Source organism: Myxine glutinosa, chromosome 2 (assembly GCF_964187855.1).
Source record: "Myxine glutinosa chromosome 2, kmMyxGlut1.1, whole genome shotgun sequence".
Taxonomy (NCBI): domain Eukaryota; kingdom Metazoa; phylum Chordata; class Myxini; order Myxiniformes; family Myxinidae; genus Myxine; species Myxine glutinosa.
The window spans coordinates 178103646-178116470 of record NC_136262.1 but is presented as its reverse complement, the minus strand read 5'-3'; the positions used below and the strand labels follow the sequence as shown (position 1 = coordinate 178116470).

The 12825-nt window shown below is 41.8% G+C and overlaps 1 protein-coding gene across 2 annotated transcripts in view; it reads left to right on the top strand.

Moving 5' to 3' along the window:
* The window catches only part of LOC137421049 (uncharacterized), a 104825-nt gene that overhangs the window by 66221 nt on the left and 25779 nt on the right, over nucleotides 1-12825 (top strand). For both annotated transcript variants that reach the window (XM_068106722.2, XM_068106723.2), the window contains 3 exons: nucleotides 4090-4326; nucleotides 9127-9285; nucleotides 11879-11912. In XM_068106722.2, coding sequence (XP_067962823.2) covers nucleotides 4090-4326; nucleotides 9127-9285; nucleotides 11879-11912 — 430 coding nt within the window. The remainder of the gene's footprint in view (nucleotides 1-4089; nucleotides 4327-9126; nucleotides 9286-11878; nucleotides 11913-12825) is intronic.

Below are 12825 nucleotides of genomic sequence, written 5' to 3'. Positions count from 1 at the left end.
TGTGGGAACTTCTGCAACAGTGTTGGGAAGAACTTCCCGAACAATATTTGATTTCCATTGTAGAAAGAATGCCACGAGTGTGTTCGACGGTTATATCTGCAAGAGGTGGCTACTTTGCTGAGTCAAAAATTTAAATTAAATTTTGTGAAACAAAATGATTCTATGATTTATTTTTATCTCCAATTGTTTATTTGTTCTATGCTTAATTTCAGAGTACATTGAGACAATAAACTGCATAAATTTCAATAAAACTGCAAAAACTGAGGTGTTCTAAAACTTTTGACCGGTAGTGTATGTATGGAAATCGCCACGCACGGCTTGCAGACTTCCTCATCAATCGTAGTCAACGTTGTGCCCTGAAAGGAATTCTCTCATCTCCCCTTCCTGTTCTGGCTGGAGTTCCCCAAGGTAGTGTTCTGGGCCCTGTGCTTTTTCTGGTCTTCGTCAATGATCTCTCCGACTCTCTGAAAAATCCTCTCTATCACTTTGCTGATGACTCCACTCTCTGCCGCTCCATACCTCAACCCTCAGATCGGCAGTCTGCAGCCTCCTCACTCTCTGCAGACCAGGACAAAATCACAGACTGGTCAAACAAGTGGAACATGTCTTTCAATCCTGACAAATCTCACACTCTCACTTTGTCTCTCCGAAAAGACTGTCTGGACAACCCTCCCATTTACTTTCTGTACAATCCTCTTGAAGATGTTCTGTCACTCAAGCTTTTGGGTCTCACTATCTGCTTTGATCTTTCCTGGGAAAACCACATTTCCAAGCTGGCCTCCAAAGCCAGTCGCCGACTGGGCATCCTCCGTCGTGCAAAGTCCTTCCTGGGCACACCTGAGCTCCTCACCACATACAAAGCTTTCATCCGCAACTCAATGGAATACTGCTCTCCCCTCTGGGCTGGTGCTCCTGCCTCATACCTAGGTCGGCTTCACGCGGTTGAAACCAAAGCTTTCAAAATCATTGCAATCTCCCACGACGAAGCTGATTCTGAGGGCCTTTCACTCACCCACCTCAGGCAGGTTGGTGATTTTTCTGTCTTCTACCGACTCTTCTCCGGCCTTGCTCCCCCAGCTCTGTCTGTGCTCTGTCCCCCAAATATTCCTGCAAGACGCACAAGATCTGCCAGCAACCCTCTTATGGTTAAACTGCCAAAATCAAGACTCTCTGCTCACCTTCACTCCTTCATTCCTCTTTTCTCCCGCCTCTGGAACAAACTCCCTCACTCTCTTCAATCCCATTCCTCCCTCCAGGTCTTTAAAACAGCTGTTCACCACCATCTCTTATCTTCCCCCATCCAAAATCTTGATCTTTTCTACCCCCGTTAAAACAACCCAAATCCGCTTCTTTAAATCCCCAACTTCTTTTCTGAAATTCCTCGTCGTGTTAATTTGCTATCTATCGTGTACCCCTCCCACCTCCTCCAGCCCTCTCCCTTCCACAGATCTACCGACGTCCCTGTTCTCTTCTGTTGTTGTGCTTGTGTACTTCCCTCTCTCCCCCTCTTGTCTCCTCCTCCCTTCATTGCATGTTTTATATGTCTGTGCATGTTTTCATGTTCAATGTGTTGGCTCTTACACGATCCTCGATTCTGTATACAAAAAATAAAATAAAAATGTATATACCTGCTCAAGTATATTTTAATGGATATATTTTCAAAGATGAGGCAGGAAAAATAAATTCAAACTTGTAAGTTAACAAAACCACCATTTATATCGAAATCGGAGCACACTACTCCAAATGTTTCATTTCTGATCCTGATGTGCAGCACAAGTGAACAACAACACACAACACGTGAATTGCATCATCACTGATCAGGCCCACAGTATCGATGAATCGGCAGAATGATCAGCAAAGATAGTAGATTGGATAGCCAGCCAAGATCTGCCCACAGTTTGCTCAAGAGGCCGACCATCTCCCTTTCTGTACTCGCTTCTCCGTGTTGAGGGGAAGGGAATGGAGGAACGCCTCGTCTCGTCATTTCCCGACCTCGCTCAAAACCTCTTTGCCTTTCTTCTCTCCTGCATCCTGGCACCCTTAGGGGGAGGAGGGAGGGGGGGAAATCCCCTCGGGCTTTTGATCTTAGATAACCTGTCACCAGTGTGTGATGTGAATCGCATGGGCTGGTAGGATGGTCTAGACTCTAGAGGAATGCACACTCATCTCTGAGTTGTCTAGCCAGGGTTTGAATCCCTACCATCCTGGTGTTTCACAGGCAAGGTGATTCAATGTGTGCCATCTCTCAGATGGACATTAAACTGGACATCTCCTCTACTGGCGTTGGTTGGATTCTAAAAAAATCCCACTGTGTCCGTCGCGAAGAGTATGCGAGCTATCTCCCATACGATGAACAAATTACAAATTCCTGCTCTAACATACATGTGGGAACTGCATCAGTGGCAGAGCTGCAACCTCCAACAAATGATGCTACCCGCAGCCATGTGCTGCATACTTAAGAAGATGTGAATCACCACGTCATAGTGTGCTGTGTTTCTTTATTGTAGTAAATTCATCAGGGGTATTCTCTCCTATGTATCATTACACTCTACATGACGTTCTTCAGAGCATTTGGTGCAGCTCTTGAACCTTGTTGAATCTTCTAAAGTTATTAGCCCCGTTGGACTTAGTCTGAAACAGGGGCTTATGGATTGGGTCTTGTCCGTCCGTCCATCCGCACCAATATCTCGGAGATGTATGGACCGATTTCGTTCATACTCCCCACAAAGACAATTACATGATGGTATACATATGCACATCATTTTGTTCCACGATGCGATCAAAGATGGCCGACTGGCGGCCATTTTACTTGCAAAAATAACCGACATTGAACACATCCTCAAACATTTCTCAGACATGCATTTACTGATGCTGTTCAAACTTGGCAAACAGATCATGAATGAATAATGGCTTAAATACGCACATCATTTTTTTCGGGATCATATCCAAGATGGCTGACTGGCGGTTAGGGTGGGTCTTAAAGTTAGAAAAGTCATGCTCCTAACACTTTTAAAAAATTTGTATGTGTGCAAAAACCCTTGTGGTGAAATTTTAAGCCATGTGGACTACATTTAGGGGTTGCACACGGAGTTTGTAATTTCACATATTTGGCTCACATAAATGCTTGGAGTTAATTATTTATTCTCCATTGCTATACTTGTGATTTTGACCATTACAGTTGACCTATGACCTTGCTATGTACTGCACATTTTGAAGTTGTTCTTAAGTTAATTGAATGCAGTACAGCTGTACTCTGGTGCATGCAGTTGCTCTCATTGAAGAGTACAATCGTCTCCTGACGAGGGATGAACAGCAAACCCAGTATCTGCTTCAAGTTGTGACACAACATCGCAAGAGGTTTCCCGATTGAAGGAAATTGACACTTATCGGGCACAAACATTGAGTGGCTGGAAACCATGAGTCACTGTGCAACCCCTAAAACTTGATGTATTCAAAAATATTTCACAGGCAGAAGTTTTACCTCAATACAAAAACAATTTAACGTTAGGAGTAAAACAATTCAATTTTTTTTGCCTTATGTAGCTAAGAACCACTCTACTGGCGGCCATTTTATTGGTTAAACGTGTCTCCAACAATTTCTCGGCCATGCATGGACCGATTTTGTTCAATCCTGGCAAAAAGACAATACAAGAGAGTGTACATATGCGAAGATTTTGTTTTGTAATCTGAACATAGATGGCTGACTGATGGCCTTTAACTTCGTACAGCAAAATTACTAAAACCATGGGGTATTCTCCTCGTTATGTTAAGGCCAGCTTTCTGGCCAATTCTTGTCCGACGTTGTTTTGATTTACGGTTTAAGGTCAGTTAGTCGAGTTTTGATTACACTTAGAAACCTTTTTATTTAACTACAGCCTTGAATTTCCAAGTCACTAGATGTAACTAAAACATTTTCATTGCTTCATAAGTTTGGAGCAGAGCTTTATAGGAAAGTTTTATAATCGAATGAATAATGACAGAACCTCTAACATGTTTGTCACTGGTTTATCCCTGAGACTTTGTCACCACAATATTAGATTGTCATCATTTCTCTTCTTTCTCATGTTTCCTCATCCCTCATGAATCCAGATTGTGAACGTGGCTACATCATGGCAGAGCCTCACCGACCATTGCATGGTGATGCCCTTGCCAATCTCACATGCACTTTCCCAAAGACAGGCAATATCCAATGGGTCTTTGAATCCGAGGATAAAACACTAAATAAGAACTTCACTGGGCCATCCACAATTAGCATCGACAATGAAGCTGGTCTATGGAGCTGCACATCAGGCCATGTGACAACAGAGTATTGTGCCTCCAAAATTGGTGAGTGTTTTCATTTTACTTTTCTTTAATTAGAGTATCCTCTAAGTCTAAAGGACATGGAAGATAACCCCAACAATTAACTTACGGCCCCAACGGGCTATGCCATCTGGAAGTGTTTGTCTGTCCGTGTGGTCCCTCACAAACGTATGTATGTATGTATGTATGTCCCTCGCAAACATCCACCAATCAGAGGTGAAGATCTGGTCACATGACAGAGAGACAGCAGTTAGTAACCATTACAGTTGCATATTTTACTAAAAGGAAATATAATAACCTTCTGTGGAACATTTTGGGGTCCCAGCAGGTGTCATAAGGTAGGTAGGTAGGTAGGAGGTTTCAGAAATTCCTCAATACAATTATGATTTTTAAATGCGATCGATACCGACATTGCTCCCGAATCTGGAAGTGAACAGACGATGACGGTTCGCTGGTTTGATAATATCTCGATACAATCCTGATTTAACATTATATTTTGAAATATTGACAAGTCTGTGGCAGATGAACCTTGGACAGATAGCCGAACAGTTACCTCCGAGGCGTATTTCGAAACTTGGCGGGATTATCTTTTCGCGAGCGCAGGAAAGGGCCGAAGCCTTATCTGATCGGATGGCCGCCACGGAGTTTATTCCTCAACCCACAAACACAAATACCAGACATGCAAAATCCACACTACAATAATGAAATGCAAAAATAAAGGATTTAATGAAAAAAATTGGAAGACAAAAAAATGAAAGGTGAGGTAAAAGCTACTGTCCTAATTTGAGGATCCTCCACTCAGACGCACAAAACAGACAAGGGAATGATTAAGCAAATAAAAAGAATATCCCCCCTTTGTCATTGGCACTCAGCTCTGGTCTCGACGAGCACTTGGTGGGGTCGCTTCGAACCATCTCGTGGGAAACGCACAAGATGGCGTGAATCACCATGATTCACCATGGGCCGTGAAGTGATGGCAAAACGTCCTCCTCCTCCGGTCGTACCACGCTCCACAAACGTCCGATGAAGCTCCCCTCGTGATGCTGACTGCCCCAAACCGCTTTTGCTCAGTCTTTTCGTTACGAGCACACATGAGCCAAAATGTGCAATCGCCCGCGACCAAGCCCAGAACCCGAGAGCGATGAAATGCGACCGTCCGCCATGAAGCCCAGAACAGAGAGAGATTGAGATGAAATGCGACCGTCCGCCATGAAGCCCAAGACAGAGAGAGATTGAGATGAAATGCGACTGTCCGCCATGAAGCCCAGGACAGAGAGAGATTGAGATGAAATGCGACCGTCCGCCATGAAGCCCAAGACAGAGAGAGATTGAGATGAAATGCGACCGTCCCCCATGAAGCCAAGGGCAGAGAGAGGGAGAGAGAAAGATAACGGATTCTACCTCTTGTCGAACCTTCCAGCTCTCTGATGTCATCCGGCCAATCCTGACATCCCCTCGACTCATTCCATCTCCCCGGCCAATCTTTCCCTTTAGGGCGTAACCTCATGGCCTTCTTGACACCCATCAAAAATGTTCGGGGAGTGGGGTTTACTTGCCGATTGGGAAATGTTCGGGTCTCTGTCGGCATGACGGTGTTGTGGGTGACTGGCGGCCCTTTCGTCGTTCGTAATGGCGGCCTTTTTTTTGGTTGAAATAAAACAGAAGGGAAAATCACAGGAGGCAGTTACATACTGGGAATTACCCATAAGCCCAATTTAAATAACACAAACCACCCTCCGTGTGGTTACATGCAAACACTCTCAAGCTCAACGTTTACCCTGCTTATGTACATCGAAATGGGCTTTCTACGTGTTACGGTCTATGCTAAACGAAATCATCCGACCTTCTCGAAGGTATTTCATCTCTACCCCCACAAATGTAACAGTATTAATACCATAGTATTCATTTGTGATTGGAATGATGAATGATGCTGTTTGGAATGAAAATGTAGAGATATTAGGTTTAAAGCAAAATGAGGAAATGACGTAAGGGTTCCTGTCCGTGACTTTCGTGGATTCCCCAATTGCAGTTTCGCCCTTAACTGGATATAGGAACATTCAGACTGGGTACGTTGTTTTGTCCAAGTCCTTCACGAACCTGCTGTCAATGCCTGACGTTCGACTGAGGTGGTGCAGGAATGTGGAATTTATTGAAAAAAATTAAATACTTACATTATTTGCTAACTGCCAATGGTATCCCTACTCAGGGTCATACTATCCTCTTCAATTAAAGTATCAAACAAGCTCGGCTACACCTTTGTTAGACTATCGGTCTTGTTTTCAATGAATTGATAGATTCCGTATATTTAACACTTTTCACTTGCAAGCAAAATCTCAAAGTACTTTCCCAATAAGGGAGAGAGAGAGAGGGAAGAAAAGGTAATGGTAAAAGGATGGGGTTTTAGGAGGTTTATAAACGATAAAAGACGAGGTTGTGCGACTTTTCAAAGACAACTATTTCCCAGTTAAGGAACATATTTGAAGAATGCTCGACCACCAAAGGTCTTCATCCTTGTGCAAGGAACTGCCAGGATGTTCCTCATTTTTGGACCGTATGGCTTTTCAGCAAGGTTGTCAGATGTGATTAGGTCAGAATGTAGATAAGAATCAAGTTGGGTTTGGCTGAAAGCTAAGTGAAAGAAAAGCATCCTGTTGCCATTGCTGGTACACAAGAAACCCACTTCCGACACAGTCCCGTCAAGGTACATGTACCGCAGGCCGATCGATGGTGCCCCACGGACACGTTATACATCCAGGACCAGTTGTGTCTGGAAGACAGAATATGCCATGCAGCCGTTTTGATAACAGAAACCCGACTTGAACACCATGGAATACAGACCAGGAGTTGTGGAAAAACAACTTCCAAAAAAAGATATATATATCGAGCCAAGTAGCTGCAACAAAATCCCATTTGGCGAAATCCGGATCGGTTTGTCATAAGGACTTTCATTGATTCAACGTTACACGAATTCGAGTACCGCAGGATGCCAAATGGAATGCTACCAGATGCTACTATGTGTAGTTCATAAATATTTTATTTTATTCTGCCAGGGCATGACTACGATATGACACTTCGCGCAACACTCACAAACACCAAATGGAGATCACTCCGAAGGCAACAACCACTGAGTAAGGGATGTGGTCCTGGTGGAAAAGCTCAGCATTTTATGCATGTTTTTGACAAAAATCACCTTTAATTGATTATATGGGCAACCGGCCTGTATACTTCTTGACACGACATAGCAGGAAGAGAACCATGAAGGAAAGTGAAGTAGGATGCCACATTTGTTTGACATGTGACTTCATCATGCCAATCTATTTAGATTTATCATTAAATATTAACATTAATCAGAAGGAAGGTAATCACAACCAGGGATGGAAGGATGGCCTAGAGGTGCGCATACTCGCCTCTAAGCTGTCTAACTTGGGTTCAAATCTCAATTCAGCTAAAAGTTACCACTTTATGGAGCTCTTTCTTGGCCTTCATATTCAGCCACAAACTGTCCTGGGAAGACCTTCTCAGAAATCTGGCTTTCAAAAGCAGGTTTTGCTCATAGATTACCTAGCCTCTTCTTAACTGTTTTCAGCTCAATGTTGATCAAGGCCTCCACCAAATGCTGCACAAGGTCTTCTCAGGTTTTCTTCTGTGGTATGGTGCCATTTGTAGTTGCTGTCTTTTACTGTCTTTATTCTGGACTTTCTCCTCTCATCACTCTGCCCGACTCCTCCTTTCCAGGTGACCCATGCGCTCAGAAACTCATGAGATCCTTCCCAAGTCCAAGCACCTACCTCCATTCATTCATCTCCCTCTGTCACACATTGAACCATCTTTCCAGGCATGCTCTCATGCTCTTCTCTCGAAGACTTGGAAATATTCTGACCACGACTATCTTATTGCCAATGAGTTGTTAGGGTTAGTGATTAACATCATTAGTGGTTAGTGATTAACAGTTGTTAGGCTAACAACTAATCCTAATCCTAACCCTAACCCTAACTCTAACAACTCATTTGTAAATTCCTCTCGTGTGCTGGACTTTATCTTTAACTCCTCACAACAATAAGATGCAGCCATTGTTCTGAAAAAAGAAGAAGATTAATCCCACTGCATCCAAACTAATAATAGATCGTCTTCACACATCAAATAGAGACAAGACTTATTTATAACTCTGTGAATGACAGTGGTGGATTGTCCATGGAGGATAGTTAAAATCTGTGGAGTCATTTTTTGTGGTATTTTTCCACAGGTGCTGTTGAAATAAGTGGTTAGGTGGTTTGTGGTGTTATTTATGGTTACCAAACAAATCTTTCTGTTTTGAAGTGAATTCTTAAACCTTCAGACCTCCACTGGGGTTGGTTCCACCATCATATTCCACCATTTACCATTTACTGAGATATGGACATGAGATTTTGTTGACATCTTGAGATATGGACCAAAGAACAGATGAATGGGGAGTGGTGGTGGTGGTGGTGGTTCGTATGCAGACTTTGGCTGCTTGCTGCATCATTTCCTGGGGGCGCGGCTTTGCCGCTGATGCAATGCCCCTCATTACCAGTCAGCTGGTATTCATTTTTCCAACATTGGAGGGATGAAAGGCCGAGTTAACGCACCTGGTGTTGAGTCAAGGACCTGACAGGGGCTCAAACTCAGTACTCTGAGATCTCAAACCAACCACCTTAACCGTTAAAGCAACACCAGGCTTCAATGGGGAGTTATATAGAAGGACAGAAAAATCGAGTCATTAATGACTTTGCTTTTAGGACATGTGATGACATGACCATCAAATTTCCATTATTAAATATATTGTCTCTGTTCCTGTTTCTGCAGACACACCCATGCTGAATGAATGGAAATGCACAACCAGTGAGCATCAGACTCAGAATGCAGCAACACTTAATCACCGAACGATGATCGTCATCATTTGTGGAGCCACTGCTTTCCTAATCATTCTGATCCTGATTTCCATCATAATAATCTGCAAAATGAGTAAGTAACGCATCCACACACCGATAACCACACACAACCACAACTCGCACTCTCCTCTGAACTATTGAACCTGGCCTTTGAATCCAGACAGACACAAACTACCATCCTGGTGTTTCTCATACAGGCAGAGGCATCAGTAAGGATGTGTGCTGTCCCTCAGAAGGATGTTAAGCCCAGAGTCCTCGTCATTAATTGGTGGACGTTAATCATTAATTGGTGGATGTTAAAATTAATGATTAATGTCCCCATTAATTGGGGAACGACAATCACTAATTGGTGAACATTAATCACTAATTGGTGGACGATAATCATTAATTGGTGGATGTTAATCATTAATTGTTGGATGTTAATCATTAATTGGTGGACGGTAATCACTAATTGGTGGATGTTAATCATTAATTTGGTGGAAGTTAAAATTAATGATTAACGTCCACATTAATTGGGGAATGATAATCACTAATTGGTGGACGTTAATCACTAATTGGTGGACGTTAATCATTAATTGGTGGACGTTAATCATTAATTGGTGGACGTTAATCATTAATCGGTGTACGTTAATCATTAATCGGTGTATGTTAATCATTAATCGGTGTATGTTAATCATTAATCGGTGGACGTTAATCACTAATTGGTGGATGTTAATCATTAATCGGTGGACGTTAATCACTAATTGGTGGAAGTTAAAATTAATAATGAACGTCCACATTAATTGGGGAATGATAATCACTAATTGGGGAATGATAATCACTAATTGGTGGACGTTAATCACTAATTGGTGAACGTTAATCATTAATTGGTGTATGTTAATCAATAATCGGTGGACGTTAATCACTAATTGGTGGATGTTAATCATTAATCGGTGGACGTTAATCACTAATTGGTGGAAGTTAAAATTAATAATGAACGTCCACATTAATTGGGGAACGATAATCACAAATTGGTGGATGTTAATCATTAATTGGTGGACGTTAATCATTAATTGGTGGATGTTAATCATTAATTGGTGGACGTTAATCATTAATTAGTGGATGTTAATCATTAAATGGTGGACGCTAATTATAATTGGTGGACGCTAATCATTAATTGTTGGAAGTTAATCATTAATTGGTGGAAGATAAAATTAATGATTAACGTCCACATTGATTGGGGAACGATAAATAATCACTAATTCGTGGATGTTAATCATTAATTGGTGGACGTCAATCATTAATTGGTGGATGTTAATCATTAATTGGTGGACGTTAATCATTAATTAGTGGATGTTAATCATTAATTTGTGGACGTTAATCATTAATCGTTGGATGTTAATCATTAATTGGTGGAAGTTAAAATTAATAATTAACGTCCACATTAATTGAGGAATGATAATCACCAATTAGTGGACGTTAATCATTAATTGGTGGACGTTAATCATTAATTTGTGGCCGTCAATCATTAATTGGTGGATGTTAATCACTAATTTGTGGACGTCAATCATTAATTGGTGGAAATTAAAATTAATGATTAACGTCCGCATTAATTGGGGAATGATAATCACTAATTGGTGGACGTTAATCATTAATTGGTGGATGTTAATCACTAATTGGTGGACGTCAATCATTAATTGGCGGAAATTAAAATTAATGATTAACGTCCGCATTAATTGGGGAATGATAATCACTAATTTGTGGACGTTAATCATTAATTGGTGGATGTTAATCACTAATTGGTGGACGTCAATCATTAATTGGCGGAAATTAAAATTAACGATTAACGTCCGCATTAATTGGGGAATGATAATCATTAATTGGTGGACGTTAATCATTAATTGGTGGATGTTAATCACTAATTGGTGGACGTTAATCATTAATTGATGGATGTTAATCACTAATTGGTGGACGTTAATCATTAATTGGCAGAAATTAAAATTAACGATTAACGTCCGCATTAATTGGGGAATGATAATCATTAATTGGTGGACGTTAATCATTAATTGGTGGATGTTAATCACTAATTGGTGGACGTTAATCATTAATTGGTGGATGTTAATCACTAATTGGTGGACGTTAATCATTAATTGGTGGATGTTAATCACTAATTGGTGGGCGTTAATCATTAATTGGTGCACGTTAATCATTAATTGGTGGACGATAATCATTAACTGGTGGATGTTAATCACTAATTGGTGGACGTCAATCATTAATTGGTGGAAATTAAAATTAATGATTAACGTCCGCATTAATTGAGGAACGATAATCACTAATTGGTGGACTTTAATCATTAATTGGTGGATGTTAATCATTAATTGGGGGACTTTAATCATTAATTGATGGACTTTAAAGACCCCACTGTCTTTTGCGAACAGAAAGTAAGTTATCATCAGCATCCTGAATGAATTACAAATTCCGACCTGGATTGCACCATAATGCACCATAAACAGTGACCAGGTAGTTCGGATACGATTTATTTATATACGGAATGACTATAACTTTTGACATGATCCCATGTTTAGAATGAAGCTTCATCATGATAGAAATCCCTTCTGATGTGTAAAACAAACGTGTTATGAATAAGTGGAGTCAATGGAATCAGTTTGTCGAATTCTGTGATGCAGGACACCGTGCCCTGGTTTCTCCGTACGCCTCGCAGTGAGTCCACCTTCTTACATTTTCCACTCTAATGTATAACACATGGTTAAAGCGCCGCATGTGCTCTATTCTGCACAAATGTGTTTTTAAAGTACATTTGCAGTATGTACCTTATATGACCCACTTTACTTCAATGCAGTAGCTACGCATGCATCAATGCAGTGGCCGCATGCATTCCAGTGGATTGGGAACCGAGTACCCTCGTCCCTCTATACAAGGGGAAAGGTGACCCTCTGGACTGTGGCTCGTATCGAGCGATAAACTGATAATTTTTGCTCTTTTTTACCCACTTACGACCCATCGCCCTTTTGAACTCGTGTGTGGCCTGATCCCACATTTAAACCTACGCACATACCCCAATCCCATGTTTATACCCGCATGCTCCCCTATCCATGTTTAAACCTGCTCACGCACCCCTATCCCATGTTTAAACCTGGGCATGCACCCGATCCCATGTTTAAACCTGAATGTGCCCTGGTCACCGGCCCTTTTTAAAACCGTGCATGCCCCGGTCACCGGCCCTTTTTAAAATTCCGCATGCCCCGTCACCCGCCATTTGTAAAACCCCGCATACCCCATTCACCCACCCTTTTTAAAACCCTGTGTGCCCCAGTCAACCCTGTGTGTTTACACAGGGTGTGTTTACAACCAATAAACCACATCGGGCCGACGTCGGAAAAGAGACGTCGCGTTTGCAACCAAAAAACAGTCGCCCTGCCGTCAATAATTCATTTGCGACCAAATGCCAATGTTGGCCGAACGTTGTTGTGTTAGCCGGGATATCATGCTGCTAACATGTGATGTCCATGTGGAGAGATTAGTAGTGTAAAAATGAGTTCATGCCTATCTGAGGTTTAACCCACACGAGCACAGAAGAACGCTCATGTTGTTTCCATAACCCGAAATCCTTCCC